General features: G+C 36.9%; 1 protein-coding gene across 10 annotated transcripts in view; it reads right to left on the reverse strand.

Annotated features, from left to right (window-relative positions):
- Positions 1 to 25,141, reverse strand: part of RNGTT (RNA guanylyltransferase and 5'-phosphatase) — a 220,065-nt gene that overhangs the window by 142,415 nt on the left and 52,509 nt on the right. For 9 of the 10 annotated variants that reach the window (XR_016395150.1, XM_089921849.1, XM_089921848.1 and 6 more), the window contains exons 9-10: positions 13,391 to 13,526; positions 3,390 to 3,461 (exon numbers count right to left, since the gene is read on the reverse strand). Coding sequence is in view for 9 of the 10 variants with exons in the window: in XM_089921849.1 (XP_089777975.1) it covers positions 3,390 to 3,461; positions 13,391 to 13,526 (208 nt within the window). In the remaining variant the exon portion in view is untranslated. Of the gene's footprint in view, positions 1 to 3,389; positions 3,462 to 13,390; positions 13,527 to 21,274; positions 21,426 to 25,141 lie in introns of all 10 variants that reach the window. The other variant, XM_089921854.1, reaches the window with a different exon arrangement.

Consider the following 25,141-nt stretch of genomic DNA (forward strand, 5'->3'; position numbering starts at 1 on the left):
CCAAGAAGCACATGAAAAGCTGCTCAACATCACTAATTATTAGAGAAATGCAAATCAAAACTACAGTGAGGTATCACCTCACACCAGTTAGAATGGGCATCATCAGAAAATCTACAAACAACAAATGCTGGAGAGGGTGTGGAGAAAAGGGAACCCTCTTGCACTGTTGGTGGGTATGTAAATTGATACAGCCACTATGGAGAACAGTATGGAGGTTCCTTAAAAAATTAAAAATAGGGCTTCCCTGGTGGCGCAGTGGTTGAGAGTCCGCCTGCTGATGCAGGGGACGCGGGTTCGTGCCCCGGTCCGGGAAGATCCCACATGCCGCGGAGCGGCTGGGCCCGTGAGCCATGGCCGCTGAGCCTGTGTGTCCGGAGCCTGTGCTCCGCAACGGGAGAGGCCACAACAGTGAGAGGCCCGTGTACCGCAAAAAAAAAAAAAAAAAAAAAAAAAAAAAAATTAAAAATAGAATTGCCATATGACCCAGCAATCCCACTACTGGGCATATATCCAGAGAAAACCATAATTGAAAAAGATACATGCACCTCAATGTTCATTGCAGCACTATTTATAATAGGTCATGGAAGCAACCTAAATGCCCATCGACAGACGAATAGATAAAGAAGATGTGGTACATATATACAATGGAATATTACTCAGCCATAAAAAGGAACGAAACTGGGTCATTTGTAAAGACGTGGATGGATCTAGAGACAGTCATACAGAGTGAAGCAAGTCAGGAAGAGAAAAACAAATATCGTATATTAACGCATATATGTGGAACCTAGAAAAATGGTACAGAGGAATTGGTGTGCAGGGTAGAAATGGAGACATAGGTGTAGAGAACAAATGTATGGACACCAAGGGGGGAAAGTGGTGGTGGTGGGGTGTGTGTGTGATGAATTGGGAGATTGGGATTGACATGTATCCACTAATATGTATAAAATGGATGACTAATAAGAACCTGCTGTATAAAAAAATAAAGTAAAATTCAAAAACACAAAAAAAATTAAAATTTTAAAAATCAATGAAATAAAGCAAAAGGTACTCAATAAATCCTTACTGAATGAATGATTACAGACCAAGAGATGAAAAGCATGAATTAATCATTTTTACAGGAAAATATGGTTGAATCTCCTAAACAAGACACAAAAGCACAAACTTTGAGATATAGTGAGCTGGATTTCATTAAAATGAAAATCTTCTGTGAATCAAAAGATATTAATGTGGAAAACATATTGTTTGCCACATATATAACTAAGAAAGAATTAGAATCCAGAAAAGATAGCTATTAGGAGATTATTCAAACTTGCAGTTAAATCACAGAAGAAAAATTCAAACAAGTAAAAATAAACATGAAATATGCTTAACTTTATTAGTAACCAGGAAAGCAAATTAAAACAATCCAATTGACAAAGATCTTAAAATCTGATAATACCAACTGTGGTAAAGTGATACAACTACTTCTGAGGGGAATTTAGCAACACAACAAAAAAGCTGAAGTCGCCAGTTTAATCAGAATCTCCATGATGTAGGGATGAGGGACTGGCTTTTTAAAACGCTTCCTAGATGATTGTATCCCAAGAATGAGAACTATCCTAGAGAAACCTGGACATACACACACAATAAAAAGTATATAAAACTGTTCCATGCAATAGCAGTATAACAGCAAAATATGGAAACCCAAATGTCCATCAAATGGAAAAAAGATAAATTCTGTATATTTATACAATGTAATAAAATACTAATTAAAGTGAGTGAACTAAACCTGTATGTATTAACACAAATAAATATCAACAAAATAAGGTGGACCAAATGTTGGGTACCATAGTACAGTAGTACAATGACATTTATATAACAGTAGAAACACTGCAAAAGAATACACCACATATATCTTATAGATCTACACATAGGTAGTAAAGGTATTAAAAACATTCATGGGAATAATAAACATCAAATTCAGGGTAGAATCTGCTTCTGGATAAGATGGTCAAGAATGGAATGAGAGAGGTGTGCACAAGAAACTCCTACTGAATCTGTAATGATTTATTCCTTACTGAAAAGAAAGTGGAGTAAAAATGACAATGTTAAACTTCAACAAATCTGGAGGTCAGTACATAAGTATGCCTTACATTATTCTCTATATATTTGTGCATGCTGAAATTTGTCGTATTTTTTTAAAGAATTAGAAGGCTGTTGTCTCAGGCAAAGCTCCCAGGCTAAGAAGTGAACCTGCACTGAACAATATTAAAGTGGAGTTCATTATCAAGAGGCAAAGGAGACAGTGCACCCCCATTCACAAAGAAACAAGGCCAAACCCATCCTTTACATCTCGTTATGGCCCAGTGAACATTATTCCAATATCTGTAATGAGAGTAAATCAATTCTGGAACACCTTACTTTTGAGGAATATAGTGGTCACAGACAGAACAAAAATAAAACTTGATTTCTGACTGAGTTTCTTAAATTTGAAACTCTGAAATATAGAAATTCAACAAAAAAATGAGATACATACATTGAACATTTCCAGGAAAAAATAATCTGGATAAATGCAATCCTGAATCTTACTACTACAATTTAAAATGTATACCCCTAAAAAAGAACTTTTTAAAAGCCTTGTTATAAATCTTCAAAACTTAACACTTTTAATTCCAGAAGTCTTAATTGCTTTCAGTCTGGTCTGAATACTAAGAGATTATGCAATTTGAATAACACGTCTAGAGGAATGATTACACCTTTTCATGGATATACACTACTGAAAGAACTTCTTGCATTTACAGAAGTCATCTTGTACTGCCTAAATAATTCAGTCATTCATACTATAATTAAACATTAACAGGAAAACAGATTCTTGATGAGTCTAACATTGCAGGAAATGGGTAGAGAATATAATTCCTGTTTTTTTAATCTATTTACAACAGGCAATTTTATATTTTGTTTTCAAGTTTCCTGCATGTACTCATGAATAACATATTTGTGCCTCCATGTTACACAGTGAACACTCATAGTCAGTTTCTCTGGGTTTTTTTTGTTTTTTTTTTAAGTGACAGACTAATAAAATTTGGAGACTTTTTAATCGAGTACAGGATAACTAAAATTGAGAATTTTCCATTTTACAAAATGCTGTCTTATTTTATCACAATTAAACTTTTTTCCTTACTCACTTGAAGTTCCTAAAGAATCCAAAGACAAAGAAATGTGCTAAATATTAGGCAATTAAGAGAAAGAAAAGGAGACGTAAAAGTATTAATAAGGTATCAAATAGATAATTTGAATGAGTCATCATTCTGCTTTCCTACTATCTCTAAGGCAGTAGAACTTTTTATTTGTTAAAAACTAATTATTATCTCAGTGACATTTTTATTTTATAAATTATAAAAGGTACTTACATTGAATTTAATTATGTCGTATATCAAGTATCTAGGAACAGCCTGTCCATTTACTCTGTCAATAATCATTTCCTTTAAAGAGAAAAGAAGGTAAGTTTATTCATACTTTAAGAGCAATTTCTTTAGTTTGATTAAAATATAACATTCACACAGAAAGTACATAAATCATAAATATACAACTTGATGAAATTTCAAAGTGAACACACTTCTACACGGATCAAATCAATAGACTGTCAGCACCACAAAAAACCCCACCATGAATTTATTCTGTATTGCAATAAAATCATATGACAATATCGCCTCATTTTTTATATTTGAATTTCTATTCTACATCTTATGTTTAAATTACTAAGCAACTATTAGGATAAAGAAACTACAAATTTTAAATTCTAAATATCAGCAACATTTAAAAAATGAATTTTGGTAAATCATTATTGCTTTAAATTCTGTTGTATGCCAATTGCTTTAATCATAAAATCTATAGGTATAAATGGTGCCCTTATTATAGATAAAATCTCCATGTGACCCACACAGTCTTTCTTGGTTCCGTATCCCTCTACTATGATCAAAGGGAACAGGGCAAGAGAATATGATATCACATATCACAGCCATTAAGTGAAACGAACTTAAAATCTGCACTCTGACAGAAAAAAGATAAAGGACACTAAAGGATGATTACAGGCATATAATGTAGGATTTAAAAAATTTTTTTTCTGCCATGTCATGCAGCTTGCAGGATCTTAATAATTACCTAAAATATTAATTCTTAATAATAGGTTTTAACCTAAAATTATTATTCTTTCCTATTTTTCCTTGGAAACTAAACAGTCTTTTTATTATCTAATTTCATGACAATATCCACATACAACCATCTAAAATTACAAAGAACACACTGATGGAAAACAAATATATTTTCTAGTTTTAAGCAACTATTACCAATTGATTTCTTTCTCAAATATGTATTAGTTAAGCTACAGACATTTATTTATGGTTATCATCTTGAACCCAACAACTGACATAAATCATTTTCATTACTTTAAATTTGTTTACTGAAATATTTTTAAGTACTTGTATCTGAGAATTTTATAAGCCAACAAGGTAGCACCAATAACAGGTTTCAATTAATCTTTTCAAAAATGTGTGGATGGAAATTAAGTGGACTTCCAGGTTCAGAGAGCAGACATCACAGAATTTCCCTCCCAAATTACCTGATGAAATGAGTAAATACATATCTTCTTCAAACAGTAAAAATAACAAAAAAGAAAGTTTATTATCAGCAAACTAAACAAGTAAAAAGGAATAAACAAACCAGTAAGTTTAAAAACTGATAGCCATGGAAACTACCAAAATTCTGATAAAACAAAAAGGGTTCACCTCCAAGCCCACTAAACCCCCAAAAGCCCTACTTGTAAAATGACAAATCATTGATAACTGTCACTATTACATTTAAATATAGAGAAGGAAACTCAGTGGTTATTCTTGTCTTCTTTTTTCCCTCTTCCGATTAAAAAGTAATTAAAATAGCAGAACACTCCTCCTGTCTGAAATAAAGGCTACGGGACTGCGTGTTGACTTGGAGAAACAATCTGAGCATTACTGGAATAAAATATGGCTCCCAACTAGCTGAAGAAAACATTTACCCACAGTTTTTAAAAGAGAAGAGAACCCAGGGATTCTAACAAAGACCTAGGCTGTGTGGTGGACAAAATATATGAAGAAATGATCTTCAAGGCACTAGACATCCAGCAACAAAGTACAGTAACTCCTAGGAAACAGTAAATAACTATATGAGCCCTACAACTGTCCCAGCTTATTGGTCGAGGAGAGTTTCCAGGCTTCAATGCAGGCAGGGGGAGCCCAGGAGAGCCCAGCAGTCTCCCTGAATTGAGAAAATAGACCAGGTTGTCTAGGGAGACCAATGAGGCTAGAGTTTTCACAGCAGAGGATAGGGTGGGAGAGGGATGTCTTCAGATAGACCCCCATGAATATTCAGCAAAGCAAGCATGTGAGGAAACTACTCAAGGTCAGGCAAAGAAGTACCCAAAAATCTTAAAGAGAACCATACATGTCACTCAACAAGGTTGGGAATAACTCCTGTTCCCACCAGCCAGATTAGAAAGTCTCATAACTCACAGGGCATTGAGTACTCAGAAGGATCTTATCTCAGTAGTGGAGGATAATTATCCCTAAAGACTCCTCACCTAACAAATCTTAAAAACAAGACTCAAAAGGTACAAACTAGTCCCAAGTAAATTAACTGCATCTCAGAACAAAGCTCAAGAATAGTTATAGGAATACAAAAATATTGAGCCCCCAACAAGGTAAAATTCAAAACGTCTGGCAGCCAATCAAAAATTACCAGGTATGCAAAGAGACAAAAATATACAACTCATAAAGAGGAGAAAAAAATCCATCAAAATAGGACTAAAACTGTGAGCGATGTTAGAGCTAGCAGGCAAGAATATTCTAACAGTATTCCATATATTCAAAAAGGTAAGTAGAGACACAGAAGACTTAAAAAAGACTCAAATTCAATTTCCAGAGGTGAAAACTACAATGTCTGAGGTGAAAAATACTGTGGTTGGGATGGACAGTGGTTTAGATGCTGGAGAAGGAGAGATTCATGAACGTGAAGACAAATCAATACAAACGATCCAAAACGAAACAGAAAAGTTTGTTGTTGTTGTTTTAATGAAAGAACATTAGTAATTAAATTTTCAACAGGTGGAAGGGTAGAAATGCACAAAAACGTTCTACTTTTGATGAAAATTGTAAACCCACAGAAAAAAGATGCTGAATCCTTTATTATGGGCCCTACCAAAAAAACCCCAAAATCTGCATGTTTGAACTTTCCTATCCTCTGTACTTCTCCATATTCCATTGCCTTTATCTGAAGTTCCCAGGCATCCACTCTTCTGCCTACCCATTTAATATTTCCTGAGCACAAACTATACTCTATGCTCTAAGTGCTGGAGACATTAAGCACCCAGTCCCTAGCTTCAAGGGGCTCAGAGTAATAGAAAGAGAGGAAAATATATAAGTAGCTAGGTCGAAGGAAGAGCTACAGTTTTAATGACAGATGGCCATACAGAGAGAATGACCATGTAGCTATCTGTCTAAACCAGGATACTTTTGAGAGTGAGAGATGGCTATTAATAACTATACTAAGACAACAAGTATATACCTTTACTATTCCAGTCAATAAGGGCACATTGTATAAACATAAGGAGAAGGAGTGGTTATTTCTACATGAAGAGTAAGACAAAGGTTTGATAATAAGGTGAGAAACCCATTAGCTGAATCCTGAAAGATGTGGTGGATATCTTCTAGCAGGATGGTGGACACGCCAAATGGTATTTAAAAGGCATGGAGAAGGTGGTAAACTATCCAAAGCTCAGTAATAGGTGGGACTTATGCTTTCAAGGGCTCACAGTCAAAGATGATGTTAAATGCTTAGGCGCGGCCCAGATATAAGGAATATTACATTATGTACTTTGGCTTTCATGCTTTAAGCAATGGAGAACCACTGAAGGGGTGTTTTGGGTTTTTTAAATATAAATTTGTTTTATTTATTTATTTTTGGCTGCATTGGGTCTTCATTGCTGCATGTGGGCTTTCTCTAGCTGCGGTGAGTGGGGGCTACTCTTTGTTGTGGTGTGCAGGCTTCTCATTGTGGTGGCTTCTCTTGTTGCAGAGCACGGGCTCTAGGCACATGGGCTTCAGTAGTTGTGGCTCACAGTCTCAGTAGTTGTGGCTCTCATGCTCTAGAGCACAGGCTCAGTAGTTGTGGTGCACGGGCTTAGTTGTTCCGCGGCATGTGGGATCTTCCCAGACCAGGGCTTGAACCCGTGTCCCCTGAACTGGCAGGCGGATTCTTAACCACTGCACCACCAGGGAAGCCCCCACTGAAGGGTTTTAATGAAAGGAAGTAATTAACTGTGGAAAACCTGTGGGCCTTCAAAGCTCATCTCAAAGGTAACCCATTCCTTGAAATCCTTTCAGATAAGGCCCACTTGGTTCTAATTATCATAGTTAAGTGATGAAATGTTCCTGAATTAGATAGCAGTGGTTGCATAATATTGTGAATACTAAAAACCACTGACTTATATACCTTAGAATGGTAAACTATATTTCAACTTTTTCAATAAAGTTAAATTTTAAAAAGAAAAAGAAATCCTAAAATCAGTTCTTCAGAGCGAAGGAAAATGATGGAACCCCAGATAAACAGCATATATTAAACGTCAGCTATGTACGTGTTGATTACACACGTTCTATAAATACAGGCACAACAAAATGACTAAAAGGAAATACATCAAAATGTTAAAATTTAATCTCTTCTTGATAGTTGAGTTCTATTTTATAACATACAGACTTCCTAAAATTTTAACAATGAGCATGCATATTCCTTTATAAAAAATTAACAGATGAAAAGACATGCCATTTTCCCAAGATTTTTGTTATTAACTTTAATGATTAACTGTTATATCCTCCTCTTATCCTCAGTATAAAATTGATTGAACTTCACTGATTTGTTTCAAGTGAATTACTGCCGTATTTCTAAACTCCTATTTTCCACATTCTGTGGGTCAAAGAACATAATCTAGAGAGCAAAACAAAAGCTTAAACGCTCACATACGACAGCCAGACAATTAGGCAGTTTGAGTTATTCTTGGATTTGGAATTTTACAAAAACAATTTGCAAATGAAAATGTAGAAGAAACAGGAAACTACAGAGGACTGTTTTAATTAACTAAGTGGAAAAACAGATATGGCAACTATAATTCTGGTCCAAGTAAACTGACATCATGAATCATATTGCTATTTTAAAACCTCACAAGAGTCTATTATGTTGCTCTCAGTTATCCAAGTTTGGGGTGAAAATAAATAGTACTGCTAAGTTAAATCTGCAGGTGGTTAAGCATCTAATTTTTAAGCATTATTTCCTACCTGGAATGCCCTTGGCCCATGTCCAACAAAAATCTCTTTCTATAGAAATCTTCCCATATCTAATGCCAACTCCTCTATAAACCATCTTTAGTTTCTAACTAGATATAATTCATTTCTCCTCTAAACAACCAAAAGACTTGCTTTAAATGCCAGTCTTCGGGTTATCGTTTCATTCGTTACCTATCATTCTCCGTCCCAACCCAATGAAGTAAGATATCTCCAGGGTGAGGCCTTCTCCTCAACCTTCTAAGCAATGCCTGCACTCCTGGTGTGGTACATGATAGGAATGAAAAACTACACTAAACTTTTGCAAATGCTATAACTTGAGTCTTTTTCTTCCTTTTATTTTATGAATTACGATGTTAAAAAACTATCTTAAATAAAATGAAAGTAACAAAAACCAAAATAAATGTTCTTGCTGTTCCCATGAACCAATTACCAGAGCTGCTGTATTGGCCATGCAGATTATGGACAGCACAACTCCAGGGGTAGCTGTCACATCAACTACGATAAGAACGGAACACCTTGGAGATGTGCAGTAGCAATACTTCCAACCTTATGCAGTGGCTCTGTCAACCACAAGGGGGTGTGTGTGTGCACGTGCAGCATGCGTGCGCGCACACGCACAAATGTGTTAAAAGGTTTACGTATATATGTCAAAATATTTTACCACGCACACCGTCACAGGAATGAAAATTTATAATACTAGTAGCCTCACAGAGTACACAGTATAGACAATTCTGTGACTCTATAGTTACTCTTCGCTCAGTCTCCATTTGCCACTCAGTCTCAATCAACTATACTACCTTCTTTGCTTCTTTCTAATCTTCATATCCAGCTCAGTCAACCTCTCCCTGGACTTCTGTCATCACTCCTTATGACCCATCTAAAATTTTCCTTGATCTCATGCCCACTGCTCTTCTCCACACAACCTCAAACTCTCACTCTCTCTAGGTCACATCCTGAACCTTCTCATCACCCAAAACTATACCTCAGAACTGGCTGATTCAAACATCTCATTCTCCAATCACAGTCTTCCATCTTCTGGCTTGCACACTCCAATATTTACCTGGTAAATTTTTTAAAAAGCACATGGGATTGGGGCAACAAGCATTCAGGTCACTTGGAAAATGGTACTCCCTCTGTTAAACAAATAAATACATATTTTATGCATGTGGCTTTCATTAGGGTAATTCTATCATTGAGAGTTTAAATGAACATTCACAAGCTACTCACTATTTTCCCAATATCACTGATATAAATCTGAAACAGAGACGCAAATTTCATCTTAAGACAGGAAGCATTCTCATACAAATTCCAGAGACTATTAGCCAGATATAATTCAATCTGCCTTGTGAAAAAGGTTCAATACTGAAAAAGTGAATAAATATTAAAGAACATGAGCAGTATCCCTGTAGAAAAGAAACTTACAGTTGTGGGAAGCCATAAGAAAGATGTAGAGTCCCTTTTCCCTCCAAAGAAAAATAGTGAAGGTGTGGCAAAGAGATAAACCACACAACCAAACATAGCAAACAGAAAGGTAAATGGTCTGGAGATAAGCCTACCAGAGATCATTCTGCAGAGAAAAATACAAGCTTCTTGTTGTACAGATTTGCACATAAAGTGTAACACACTAATTCAGCCTAACTTCTCAAATAGCCTTGTTCACCAGAAAGCTAAATAAAGAGAGCAAAATCTAAGTGACAAACTTCAGAATAGCCAAGAGATTGGATATCCTTGCACTATCAGACATTAAATTGTATGCTAAAGTTACAGCCTGTAAGTCAACCTAAAACTACCACAGAAAGACCAAAATATTAATGGAATGGGAAAGCGAATCAAGAAACAAACAACGATATAAGGGAATCCCATATACAATAAAAATGATATACCTAATTAAAAAGGAAAAATACATTAGCAGACTGGTGCTGAGGTAACAATTTAGACATTTGGAAATAAATAAAACTGTATCCCTATCTTACTCATTTTACCAAAATGTATCGTGGATAGATCAAATATTTAAATATGTAAATGAAACCATAAAAGTATTAGAAGGAAAAACAGGGGACTATTATAATAATTCTGAAGTAAAAATATCTCTTTCTTAAAATGACACAAAAGCCAAATATTAAAAAACAAGGTGTTTAACTACTATATATAAAATAGATAATAAGGACATACTATATAGCACAGGGAACTCTACTCAGTACTCTGTAATAACCTATATGGAAAAGAATCTAAAGAAGAGTGAATTATGTATATGCATAACTGATTCACTTTGCTGTACATCTAAAACTAACACAACATTGTAAATCAACTATACTCCAATAAATATTTTTTTAAAAAAAACAAGGTGTTTATAATTTACCTACATAAATTTAAACCTGTGCCACCCAAAACACCAGAAAAAATATTACTTTTTCAAAATATGGGACATAAAGTAATACCCCAATAGACAAAAACTTCTCATAAATCAGTAAGAAAAACATGAACACCCAACAGAAAAATGTATGAAAGATCTGAATGGGCAACTCACAGAAGAAATATAGTAACTCTGTACTGTACTAAATACAGTAAAACAGAAGTGAAAAAATATTAAACCTCCTTAACAATTCACATAAATTAAGAGGTAAACATTTATTTCACTATGTGCCAGACACTATTATTAGCACTTTATATAAACTATCCAACTTAATCTTCACAACAGCACCAAGACCTAAGTACTGTTATTAGCCTAACTTCACTACAGATGATGAAACTGAGTAAACGATATTAGGGCCCTCATACAATAACTCATGGAGCCAATAAGACACCATCAGTTAGAGTCAGGGCTCTTAACCACTATGCTATACTGTCTCCTAAAATGAAAAAGTCATTTAAAATTAGAAGATTTAAAATTTTCAAAACCCAGTGTTTAATAAGACAGTGCATAGATCCTTTACAAATGGATGGCTGAACTATACATGTGTTCAAACTTTCTGGAAAGAAGGGTGGCAATTATACATGTCAATGTTTAAAACGGGTAATGCCCCCAAATCCAGCATAGTGAACACAGTACAGTGTATCAGGTTACTGTCCCTGCCTTGGGAGGACTACGTTTCTTGTACTCCAAGTGGTACTGCCACCTATGAGCCCCTGGTCTCCACTGTCTCTCTTCCTTGGATATATGTATAACTTAGGCAAGGCCCTCTGGAATCTTCCCTGGGATTGATATATGGATATTGGGAGAGAAAAGTTCCCTTTCTGCTTGGGTTGCAAGGCAACTTGCCTCCCACATGGAAAGAGCCTTCATGCAGAGTGAGAACAGACAGACAAGTAAGCAAAGAAAGAGAGAGAAAGACAGCATGGCCCATATCACTTGAGTCCCCAGATCCAGCCTGAAGCAAGCCAAGCTGAAACCTAATTATTTGTGCCAATTTAGTTCTTTTTTCCTCAGTTACTTTAAGTAGAATCTCACTTCTAAGAATCTTAATTATAAAACTGCACAATTGGGCTTCCCTGGTGGCGCAGTGGTTGGGAGTCGGCCTGCCGATGCAGGGGACACGGGTTCGTGCCCCAGTCCGGGAGGATCCCACATGCCGCAGAGCGGCTGCGCCCGTGGGCCATGGCCACTGAGCCTGCGCGTCTGGAGCCTGTTGCTCCGCAATGGGAGAGGCCACAGCAGTGAGAGGCCCACGTACCGCAAAAAAAAACAAAAAAAAAAACTGCACAACTGTGAAAGAAAAAGGTATAAGGATATGCATACAGGTATGTTTTATAATACAAAAAATCCAAATGTCCACCAAAAGAGGGCTGGCTAAATTAATTACAGAATTGTTTGTCAAACTTGCCTAATTAAAATCACTTGGGCACTTATTAAAAATAAAGATAACTTGACCCCTGGGAGAGTCTAATTCACTAGGTCTAGGATAGGCTACTGGGATAGGCCATATTTTTAACAAGCATCCCCTATAATTTTCATAAGCAAGATAGTCTGGAAACCCTAAATTACAGTGTTTACATATACAGTGGTCTATCATTCAGACTTTTATGTGAAAAAGGTCCAAAACACATTGCTAAGTGAAAACAACACAAATTACAAAACAGATGTAACATTTAAATCTTTTCATGCAAAATTATGTAACTATCCACGTGGGTACATATTTGACCAAAGTACTCATTTTCAGCCAGGGCAGAGGTACCTGTACTCAGAATCTTACTGGGACTGGAAGGGGTCCCAAGTCCCCAAAAGATTCTGATAGACATTCTGTTTAAGAATCTATGCTCTGAGTTAGTATTACTAATATGAATGTGAATCCTTCAGGAGCAGATGTAAGATTGAATGTTCCGGCACAGAGAAAAGTCTGGAATAATGTTCATCAAAATGATAACAGAAGTTACTCCAATGGTTAAGAGTTCAGGTGATTTTTACCAGCTTTTTTGTAATGTTCTGTATTATTTTAATTTTTATTTACAATGAACGAATACATTTAGAATTGGGGAGAAGAAAGCTGTCTGCACAGGAGAAAGTTAAAATATTTTTAATCAAGCAATTTTATGATTATTAAGTATAGATTGTCTGAATGGGAAAATTCTTATCAGCTTTCAAAATTCAAATGTAAAAGTACAAGTGGCTGCTTTCAAAGACACGATCCTCTTTCAACAAGAACTATTAGTTCATATAGCTAAAGAGCCAAGGAAAAATGTGATATGTCATATCACTCAATTAAAATTCAACTGACAAGTAAAACAATAAAATGAGTTTTTCAATAAGAATTTTTTTCAATCACAAAGAACAAAAGAATTAAGATTTAATTTTGTTCACTTATTCTGTATCTAAGACAATGATCAAGTGACAGTAAGTGCAGGTAAGAGATAAATGGAATTTAACATCTTAACAAAAACTAGATTCAATTTTTTAACTGTCAATTATACACCAATAAAAAAAACTTTAAAAAAAAACTGGATCTGATTCTAAATTTCCTGTTTAATTATTAAAAATACAGATTTACTTGCACAAGAAAGAAAAACAGCAATGTTTGATTTTTTTAAAAAAAAGATAAAATATGACTTACCCCATCTAGGAGAGTATTTGATAAATGCATGCGGAGATCCTTACGAAATGGAAATTCCAGATTTGAAACATGAAACACTGAATTATCTCTATCAATCATAAAAACTTCATTTGTGCCATCAATCAACATCATATACCTTAAATGAAACATTAAAAAGATAATATTAACAGGAAAATTCAAGAATAGAGTCGTAAGAAATAACAGTTGAATTGTTTTTCCTTAGACTTACAATAGCTGCCTGGAATAATGTTCACCAGAGTCCCCCCTCCACCATCATTCAAATTAAAGTACCACAAATAACAAAATCTTTTTTAAAGACGTTTTTGTTTCCTATAAAAAACATACGGTATAGAGAAATCAAAGCTTTTTACGGAAACAATGTGATGTTCAAGAGCAACCTTATAACCCATCTTAGGAGAGAACGGTTCTCTAATTTTTATTAGATCTTAAACATCAAAGTTTACAAAACACACAAACACACATATATGAAATTACGGAATTTTATTGGCTCAACAACTATAGGAATTACTCTCTCCACTTTGCAGTAAAAAAAGAAAGTGATTTGCAAATAGCAAGACGTCAAAGTACCCAATGCTCCTTCTGCCACACAACAGTGAGCAAAACAGCTAACCTCTCTCTTTGAATTAATGTGATGATATAACCAGATACCACCATTTCAGGTACAACTCTCATTCATTACTATAAAATTAAAATATTTTTTAACACAAGCTCATGAGAATTTTTATTAGCCAATCAATATATGGGGGAATTTATATACTTTAAAATGTGTCATCCTCCAAATGGCTGAGTTACTATCACTGATTCCCAGTTAGTTGATCATCAAGAACAGAGCTCTACTGCACACCATATATAAAAATAAAGTCCAGATGAATTCAAGTCAAGGAAATTACAGACCAACAGGCTATACTACCAAACAGATAATAGCAAGATTTGGGATGAAAATGGAGACCATACCCAGGTACCAAACTCTTCAAAGAATGAGAGAAATCTGACAGCAATAAGTTAGAAAGTTGAAAGTCATGAGCCTCAAAGGAACAGAAGAATCACTGTGTTGTCTTGTTTGTTGTTAAATGAAACACTGGAAGACTAATAGTCTGGATGTACCACTGAGAATAGAGGAGAATGCGGACCATCTGCCTAATTTCCTACCCATGAGGTAGGTCAGAAAAAAAAAAGCAGCAACTCAAAGACAGAGCTAAATCAACTTAAGGCTGGGGGACAGAAGAAACGTTCAACAAAGAGACGGAAGCAAATGTAGTACATGGCGGCTAATATAGAGGACAATTTGTTTCCCATAAACAACTGTTCTAAAAAACAGAGAGACATGTTCAGGACGGACGAGGAGAAATGGGAGGGCTGATTAAGGTAACAGAAGTGTGTGACAACAGGCTGAAGAGCAGCAAGGCAGACCAAAGGGGCTGACATTTGGGGACTGGATTGGAAGCATGCTGTTACTAGTGTTTTCAAAATAATTAGTCGTAGCAGGCCCCCGGAGAGGAGGTGAAGGACTCGGGCCCTTGCTATGTATTGAAAGAGCTGTATCCTTAGGAGATGGGGATTGTGAAGACTCAGGTTGCACTTGGAAAAAGAAAATCAGCCTCAGTCTGGACTGACTGTGCATCTGAGAAAGTCAGACCAACTGCGGGCCAGCAGGTTGGCAGACAACAGGAATACTTAGTTCCCAAAGCTCTCCTGCACATGCTTTCCAAAAGTGACAAATCCTAGTAGATAGGGAGAGTCTAGTCTTCTTGAAGAAGTCAACCTTGCCCTGCGTGGTATTTCAGAGAGAATTTCAATCAACATAAGAATAGGGCAAATAAGGACTTCCTTGGCGGTCCAGTGGTTGAGACTCTGCACTTCTACTGCAGGGGACATGGGTTTGATCCCTGGTTGGGGAACTAAGATCCCGCATGCCGTGCTGACTGGCCAAAAAAAAAAAAAAAAAGAATAGGGCAAATAAAAAGCCTGTGATACCTTCTGCAAAAATGGTACTGAAGACACAATCCATCATGTTGTTTAAGGACCTAGGTCAGCATTTTGCAAAGCTTATTATTTACTTTTAGGATTTCATGGCAAAATAAATTAGGGAAACACTATATCTTTCTCTGGGAAAGTCAAGATACATATCAGGAACATTTAAGGTTGTAAGAAAACATGGAAGGAGTAACTCAGTTTTCCTGGGTCTCTCCCATGTATATAGGAGGTATACATGTTATTAAACTTTTTCTCCAGTTTAAAAAAAAAGAAAACATACAATAGTCTGTTTATCTTATTTAGCCCATTATTTCCTAAACTTAATCCTGATATCTGTTAATATCCGACAGAATTAGTATTCTTTTCTTTTCTTTTCTTTTTAATTTAATTTTATTCATTTTTTTATTTTTGGCTGCGTTGGGTCTTTGTTGCTGCGCGCGGGCTTTCTCTAGTTGCAGCGAGCGGGGGCTACTCTTCGTTGCAGTGCACGGGCTTCTCATTGCGGTGGCTTCTCTTGCTGCGGAGCACAGGCTCTAGGTGCATGGGCTGCCGTATTTGTGGCACACAGACTCAGTAGTCATGGCTCACGGGCTCTAGAGTGCAGGCTCAGTAGTTGTGGCACACGGGCTTAGTTGCTCCGCGGCATGTGGGATCTTCCTGGACCAGGGCTCGAACCCATGTCCTCCGCATTGGGAGGCGGATTCTTAACCACTGCGCTACCAGGGAAGTCCAGAATTAGTATTCTATATTCACAGTGTGAGAAAAGCTGGCTTATGCTAACAAATTTCAGAATTCAGAAAAAAGAAACAGGACTTCCCTGGTGGCACAGTGGTTAAGAATCTGCTTGCCAATGCAGGGGACACGGGTTCGATCCCTGGTCTGGGAAGATCCCATACGCCGCAGAGCAACTAAGCCTGTGCGGCACAACTACTGAGCCTGAGTTCTGGAGCCTGCGAGCCACAACTACTGAAGCCCACACACCTACAGCCCATGCTCCACAACAAGAGAAGCCACCACAATGAGAAGCCCACGCACCACAATGATGAGTAGCCCCCACTCACCACAACTAGAGAAAGCCTGCATGCAGCAATGAAGACCCAACACAGCCAAAAAAAAAAAAAATAAAGAAATGGTTTCCCTCTTCTGATCATAAGATGACAACAGAAATAATATTTCCCTTTTCACTGGCTGCCCAGAAGCTCAGAATTAAATATAATGTTCAAATAGAATAATTATTAAATCCCAGGGTGCTGGTACATTCTGCTTTTTCTGTCATAATTATTCTCTATTCATTTTTTAACACACTTATTTGAGATATATATATATATATATATGAATGCATACATATCTTACTATCAGACTTTTCTTTTTACTTCAAGTGGAATATCAATTAAAAGAAAATACTATCTATGTATATTTATGCATAAACAGATTTAAAAGACCAAGGAAGGAAAGGCATTAGAAGATGGAATTCATTATAAAGGATTGCTCATGGGAAACTCAGCTTACATATGCAGAGATATCAGAGAAATTATTTAGCAGTTGGTATTCAGAGATTCTTCTGCACATATAAATTTTCAGGCTTTGGAACAGAAGTTTCTGGAATGTGATTTTTGGTTTGAACTCCAATCATTCCGAATCACATGTACTTTTGTTACGTGATACCCATGAAAAATACGAAGCTATTTCCTGTTAGGGAAGAAAGGTAAGGAATGTGGAAATAACCTCAACTGCAAATTTAATATACAGAATTACCAAATTATTTGTATTATATACATTCTCATTAAAAGACAAAAATACAGGGCTTCCCTGGTGGCGCAGTGGTTGAGAGTCCGCCTGCCGATGCAGGGGACACGGGTTCGTGCCCCGGTCCGGGAAGATCCCACATGCCGCGGAGCAGCTGGGCCCGTGAGCCATGGCCGCTGAGCCTGCGCGTCCGGAGCCTGTGCTCCGCAACAGGAGAGGCCACAACAGTGAGAGGCCCGTGTACCGCAAAAAAAAAAAAAAAAAAAAAAAGACAAAAGTACAGAAGTTTCACTGAATTAAAGCATTGATTCACTTTTTATATTGAAGTATATATACCAAACCATATAAAAAACAGAAGAGCCAAATTTATAAACTGCTTTTATTTATTTATTTATTTATCACTGCTCTGCACTGCACAGCTTGCAGGATCTCAGGTCCATGACCAGGAATCAAACCCTGGGCCCTCGGCAGTGAAAGCACAGAGTCCTAACCACTGTACCACCAGGGAATTTCCGTGTAAACTGCTTTACTTTAAATACTGGTTTTCCAGCTTGACTAGAAAAGCTGCAGTCACTGAGATGTGAGATAGCTAATCAAGTAAAACCACCAATTATACATTAATACAATTCGGGAAGCACATAATTAAAGAGGAAAACTGATTAAAAACAAAATATTGGTAACTAATACCACCTTAGAGTTTTAACTCACATTCCTAATAGTAGTCTGAGGGTAAAATAATCTTTAAACATCTTATAATTTAAATTTATCACCAATATTCATTAATATGGAAAGAGATCCACAATATATTAAATGAAGAAAAAGCAAGTTAAAAATCGGAATGTATGACTATGAGGGGTAGGGAGATAAAACTCTGTATGAATAGTAAAATAGACAGGAAAGCCTACACCAGAGAATTGTCATCTCTATGCGGAATTATCAATAATATTTGCTTTTCTTATTATATTTTTTTGTACTTTTAAGAAATTTTAGAAGTAAGCTCAAATTGCTTTTACAAGGTGGGGGAAAATATTAAAGCTACAGAAAAAAGAAAAAATAGAAATATAGTCTAATCAGAGTCTGAGAAATGTTTTTTCCTTTGGCAATAAAATAAGATGGGATGTTAAACCTCGATGGTCATATACCACAGCAGCTTCAAAATTAGCAGGTATTTCTCCTCTCCTATTATAAAGCATTCATAGTGGGTAATAAAAACAGAAAAGTTGATCATTTAAATTGATTCATTTCACCACCATCTCTTGTACCAATTCCTATCAAACTCACTATGGTTTTTTATTTTAAATAATTAACCAGTTAATTTTTTTAAATATTTACTAAAGGGCCAACGAGTTATCAGGCACAGATGCTAGAAATATAACAATGAACAGCACAGGTTCTTCATCTAACTTCATATAATTTGTACCCTTAGCAAGAAAACAAGACATTAAACAAATAATCCCAAACATAATAAGTATTGACAAGGTGAAGTACTAGGCACTACAGGAGCATACAAAAGGCAGAATCTGTCAGAGTTCAGATATCAGGAAAGGCATCCCAGAGGGATTCTCACGTAGCTGATAATAACATCAGGTTGTGATCACTTAGTGAGCAATGGCTATGCACGGAGCAGTGTTCAAAGCCCTTTATATTAACTCAATTAAGCCTTACAACAATCTTACCATGTAGGGAAAATTATTGTTCCCATATTCCAGATGAGGAAACTGAAACCACAGTAAGTAACCTGCCCAAGGCCATAAAGCTGGCAAAATAGCAAAGGTGTTATTAAAACCTAGACAATAATCTATCTCGACAACCTCTACAGTATCCTGCCTCCACCTGCATTGTGCAGAAGTTAATCCAGCAACTTCTGTTGGGGGTGGAGGGAAAAGGGAAGGAGAGATGGGGTGTGTGGTGAGAACCAGTGCTTGGTACAGTCTACCAGTTGCAATATCCTTGAGACAAAAACAGAAGGTGCGTGTTTTGGCAACAAAAAATTCAGAATACAGAAGCATAGAGAGAAAGAGGGAAATGGCATGGCTTAAGTCTAGAGAAGTAGTCAAGGACTTAGTGATTCATGAAAACTCTTTTTCTCTTTATTCTAGAAAGTGGAAAACCCCTTGCATGAGACAAACAGAAACCATAATGGGTAATTCAAACCCAAGATATGTAATACAGGAAACTGGTTACAAAGATATTGGAAAGCTGAAAAAGTTAACAAGGGAAGATGAAGATAACAAGAGATGAGTGACTGCAGGAAGCACTACCACCTAAAGGGCTGTGGAACAAAACGGAAGAGGCGTGTTATCAGAGGCCAGGAGCTTGGAGGATGGGCAGTGCGGGGCCTGGAAGGCGGGGGTGGGGGTCCACGGAGCTCAGGGCTCAAACCTCTAAAACAGAAAAGTTGGCACCAAATGGCTAAGACCTGGACCTCTAAGGAGAGGAGCACAGCACCTCAAGTTTCAATCTCTACAGAGGAAGCACAGAAGGGAGGATGCTCAAACAGCCTACTGGGTGAGGAAATACAAGCGGCACTCATTTGCCTACGATGCACCCTCCAGAAGCTGGCACCTCTGAGAGGGAGCAGTGCGGTTGGTGCTGGGAGTGCCAAAAGAAGCTGGGAACGGAGTAAGAGTTGTCGCTGGCGGCTGGAGGGGTAAAGAAAGTAGAAACAAGAGAAGTCGCTTCTCTCACCTTCCAAATTCCTACGTGCTCCCCATGGTAAAACCCAACAAGAGGCAAGCTGGCAAGGGAATCGGAGAAATGCAGTTTGCGGAGTCCCTCATCACAGTTTAAAAGGGTGGAACGGGAGCTGAGGAAGAGCAGGTAGAGAAACAGCAGCCCACTGAAAGGCTTTTAGCAAACTAACAGCACAATCTGATCTGCACTTTTCAAAGTTCACCTCCACATAATGTATACTCCTATAGGATAGGAACCGATCTGTAGACCAGAGAAATTATGAGGCTTTTATGGTACTCCAAGTGGGACTACAGTGGCAATAATAACTTAGAGGTAAGCGGATAAATTCAAAACGTGTAAGAGGCAGACTGACAGGATAGTGTGCTCTTGACTGGCTACGGGGCTGAGGGGCAGAAGAAGTCGAGGAGGACTCCCAAGCTTCTGGCAGGAGGAATGAGTGCACTTTATTTGCTGAGCCGTGGAGCACAGGAGGAGGAAGCAGTCACTGTTCAGTTTTGTTGGGGAGAAGTGACAGACAGGATACGGACATGGATCTTTTCATTTTTACATTGGAAACCAAAAGGCCCAGATTTTCTCTATCCCTGTCTCTAGCAGGCTGGAAATAGGGTCTAAGTCAGACAACCAAATGCTCCCTTCCCAGAACTTTTAACTTGAGAGACAGTGAGGCACAGGAATAGATTAAAAATGATTCGGAGCGACAGCAGAGGCACCGTCACCAAGTGCCAGTGGTGGCTTCCTATTCCAAGTGTTCCTGTGCCTGACCTTGGCTCTGGTCCTTGCTGCCTGGCTTCCCTTGATTCCTATCCATTTTCTGAGACTGGTTCTCCTGAGAGCCAGCCTTCCAATATATTCCTTTGTTTACATTAGCCAAAGTTGATTTCTACTGCTTACAGTCGATGCAATGCTAATGGATATGCTGTTTGGTTGTTGCTTTTTTCTCCCATTTTGCCCACTATATACTGCTGAATTCAAGTAAGTTATATGTGTCCATGACAGAACCACACTGTAATGTCCCCCAAACTATCCTCAACACCAATGGTTATGTGATACCAGCTCTTTACACAATAAATTCATGCCAAGAGATATGCCATCTATTTCCTGTCCTTCAAAAGAGATAAGTGTACAATGTTAAGCCCAGAGTCTACCTTCCCTTTGTATCTTTTCTCTCATAAGAATTCACTGCCAAACCTCTACTGTTTCTATACCAGCTACATTTCCTCTCATTTCTATTCCCAGTAGAACTGGTATACAGCCTCTGAAACCTAATTCTCAAGATTGTAGAGAAATACAGTTATATTAAAATCTCTTGCAAAGAAATTCACAATTTAGAGCCACTTCCCCAGATACAATCATAAACCTTTCTGACGTAAGAGCAGTTGGTCAGACTCTGGCCCCGACCCACCAACGCCTGTCAGACCTTATTCCAGAAACGATGCAAGAACCGCTGACTTGCTGAACCCCAGCTTTCTTCCTTCCCCATGGGGCTTTAGGCACACTTTGCCTTTTTCTCTCACTAGCTCACTGCTCAGTAAACTTGATCTCTGGTAATCTCTTTTGCAAAGTATATCCACATCCTCTTTAACCCATTTTTCCCCCATTTCTTTCAACTGTTAAACAAAAGAGAAATTTATGTTATGTATATTTTACCACAATTTTTAAAAATGAAAAACCATTTTCCTCCTTCTCACCTTGTTCACTTAGTTCCATTAATGAGCTTAAGAGAGCTCTACCAGAGGCTAGTGACACACCTGTATCAAGCAAAATTAAAAGTCATGAGTTTTTGATCCACCTAGACAAAATAATCAGTGTCACAAAGTCCCCCCCAGTCTCCATCATGCTCTCAATGTAGCTCCTCCCCATCTTATAAAAATCAAATTCGTTTCCCCAACAGAGTTTTTATAAACTTCTTTATTTGTTGCAATATAGTTTGTTTGGTTACCTGTGTTGAAACAGTACATATTGTCACTTTTCACAGCAGACAAACACAGTAAATGATTTAGCTACCTTAGGAATTAAGCAAGCTTTATAGGCTAGGTTGGGACCCAAACCACCATTTAGACTACAATTCTATGGAAACACAACCTAAAGTCTACCAACATAAATTAAGGAATCTCAGAAAAAGACTTCAGATAACTTGAAACATCACTGCTTACACTGCTTCCACAAAAAGACCAATATTTGATGATAAAACAATGTAATCCCTACACACAGCTTTACTTTCAAACATAATGCTATAATCTGTTTAGTTGACACAAATAACATTTCAACCTTTGAAAACAGAAACTATCTGAAGTACAGCTTTACCTTATTTTATCTTCCCAGAAACTCAAAGAACTCATATTAAGGTCATTCTTATTTTCACATTAACAAATTAAAGAGAACATACACACAAACAGTAACACTACCACCACCTAACCTTTTTAAAATGTATTTCTGCTATTAACAATCACTGAAATGAAGACACAGTCCTAACATATTCTTCACATAACTGTGAAGACACAGTTCTCTTCATCAAAAACTATCAAAATTTTCATTCAACATTATAAAAGATTCCAACCTAACAGGTATTATCATCTTGATTTACTGATTCTATACGCAGAGCAGACTTCTTCAAAACGATTAGCTCCTTTTTAATCTTCATATCACATCAATTTAAAGTTATAAAACAGATGTGATTAAAGTTTTATAGTCTTAAATTCACTTTAAGCCCACAGCTTCATTCTATTATGTGATCACTTATATGCATACAACAGTAATTAAACAATGTGTATTATTTAATTTTAAACGGCAAAGCCCATTCACTTCCACACAAATTTAATTGTCAAACTTGTCTAATCAGCTTCTGATCTTAGAATGTTAATTGTACGTTAAATGGCAGGTCAAAAGCATGCCACTGAACATTTGAACAGTTTGCTAACACTTAACTGTCTCCTACTTAAGCATAGTCGTCTTTATTTTATATGTTGTTTATACAGCAAATTTTCCACTATGTTATGTTCATCTGAGTTTTGTTTAAGCTTGGTACTTGGTAAACTTTGTCTATGGAAAAATCATCAGTCAAAAGACTTATATTTCAACTTGGGTAGTTCATCGCAAATAAATCTTGAAGACCCAGGGGTATCTACCATTTAAAAAAAAAAAATCCCAAATCCTCCAAGCCTTCTCATTAAAATATCATGTATGCCTATTTCTATTAATAGATAGTAAAAAATTTTAAAGCATAGATGTTTCTGTTTCAAGAAACCCCTTCAACCAGCAAGATTTAGTCTGTGCAAGCTTAAAAATCAACTCTAAAAGAATCTGGCAGGTGTAGGGCCCAGTATCAGCTTCTAGAGTCCTCCCTCCCATTCCACAGAATTAATGATACGTAATACAAATAATCAAGTATATAATAAGATTTAGAGTAAATTGCTTCCAAACCACTCAACAATTTAAAAATTTAATTTTCTTACTTTGTTTTCATGAAGTATGAATGGTACCAGTGCTATCATTATGGGCTTTGGGAAAAAAATTCCAGTTCCAGAGCCTGTAACACCAGATTCAATCAGTGCTTGCCATCTAGACCACTAAAAAATAGGCAGGCATCTGTAACCAAAAATCTCATCAAATATTATAACATGATTCTAACTGTCCAACTCCTAAGTATATGCTTTATTTTTTTTTTAATATATTTATTTATTTATTTTTTGGCTGGGTTGGGTCTTCTTTGCTGCATGCAGGCTTTCTCTAGTTGCGTTGAGCAGGGACTACTCTTCATCACAGTGCATGGGCTGCTCATTGAGGTGACTTCTCTTTGTTGCAGAGCATGGGCTCTAGGCGCAAGGGCTTCAGTAGTTGTGGCACGCAGGGTTAGTTGCTCCTTGGCATGTGGGCTTTTCCCAGACCAGGGCTCGAACCCATGTCCCCTGCATTGGCAGGCGGATTCTTAACCACTGCACCACCAGGGAAGTCCCTAGGTATATGCTCTAACTTCAGAAGTGCAATTGTCTTATCCCTTTCTCATTTTGCCATCCTCCACTGCTCAGAAATGTGTACATGCCTACTGCTAAGCCTATGTATGTGTAAAACTATACCTTGCCCTAAAATACATAATCTTCAAACTCTTACTCAAAACTCCCTTTCATGAAATCTCTTATACTCTAAATAACAGGTCCTATTCAAATCACTCTATCACTCCAAGTTTTCTAAAAATTATAAATCTAATATGTACAAAAAAGAATTGCCTCCGGTAGAAGAGAAGCATACGGGGAGCAAGCGGGAGCCTTAAAGTTCACTTCAAGGAATTTCAACGTTACTTTTAATTGAGCTGAATTACAGCTAAAATGCAACACATGTTAAAAGATAAAGTAATATACTATATGTTGTTCATTAGTGAACATTAGTTATAGAGGTATTTTATTACATACCATTAATTATATATTAATATATAGTAAATAGGGGGGAAGACATCTATAGGCAAAACAGAAGGCACCAACATAGAAAGATATGCGGGAGTCCACTATGGAGGTTAAAACATTCATCCCAGACAGGCTCTTCCTAGCTGTGTGATTTTGCACAAATCGCTTGACTATTCTAAGATGCAGTTTCCTCATCCAAAGTCTCCACCTCCTAAGCTGGTTGCAAGAATTAAACAAGTTAGTACCCCCAGGTTCAAAGCAGCATTATCCACAACAGCAACAGTGTAGAAGCAACCCAAGTGCCCACTGACAGACAAATGTATAAGTAAAATGTGGTATATATATTAAATGGAATATTATTCAGCCCTAAAAAATGAGGGAAATTCTGAAGTATGCTACAGTACAAATGAACCTTGAGGACATTATGCTAAGTGAAGTAAGCCAGTTACAAAAAGATAACTACTGTATGATTCTACCTATACGAGGTACCTAGAGTAGTGAGAAATCAGAGAGACCAAAAGTAGAACGGATGGTTACCAGGGGCTGGGAGAACTGGGGAATTATCATTTAAAGGGTATAGAGTTTTAGTTTTGCAAGATGAAAAGAGTTCTGGACATGAATGGCAGTGATGTTTGCACACATTATGAATGTATTTAATACCACTGAACTATATACTTAAAAATAGTTAAGATGGTAAATTTTATCTTATGGGTATTTTACCACCATAAAAAAAAGAAAAAGAAAAAGAATTAAGTGAATTAATATATGAAGAATACAGAACAGTACCTGGCACATGGTAATAAAATGTAAGCTATTGTTATACTATGTCCAGGGCACATAGTAAGTACTTAATTAAGGCTGGATATCATTGTTATTAATACTATGACTACTACTTTACACAATCCAAAAAAGAGTCAAG

Source organism: Delphinapterus leucas, chromosome 12 (assembly GCF_059928025.1).
Source record: "Delphinapterus leucas isolate spDelLeu-1000000601 "Yukka" chromosome 12, BTC_Dleu_Yukka2, whole genome shotgun sequence".
Lineage (NCBI taxonomy): Eukaryota > Metazoa > Chordata > Mammalia > Artiodactyla > Monodontidae > Delphinapterus > Delphinapterus leucas.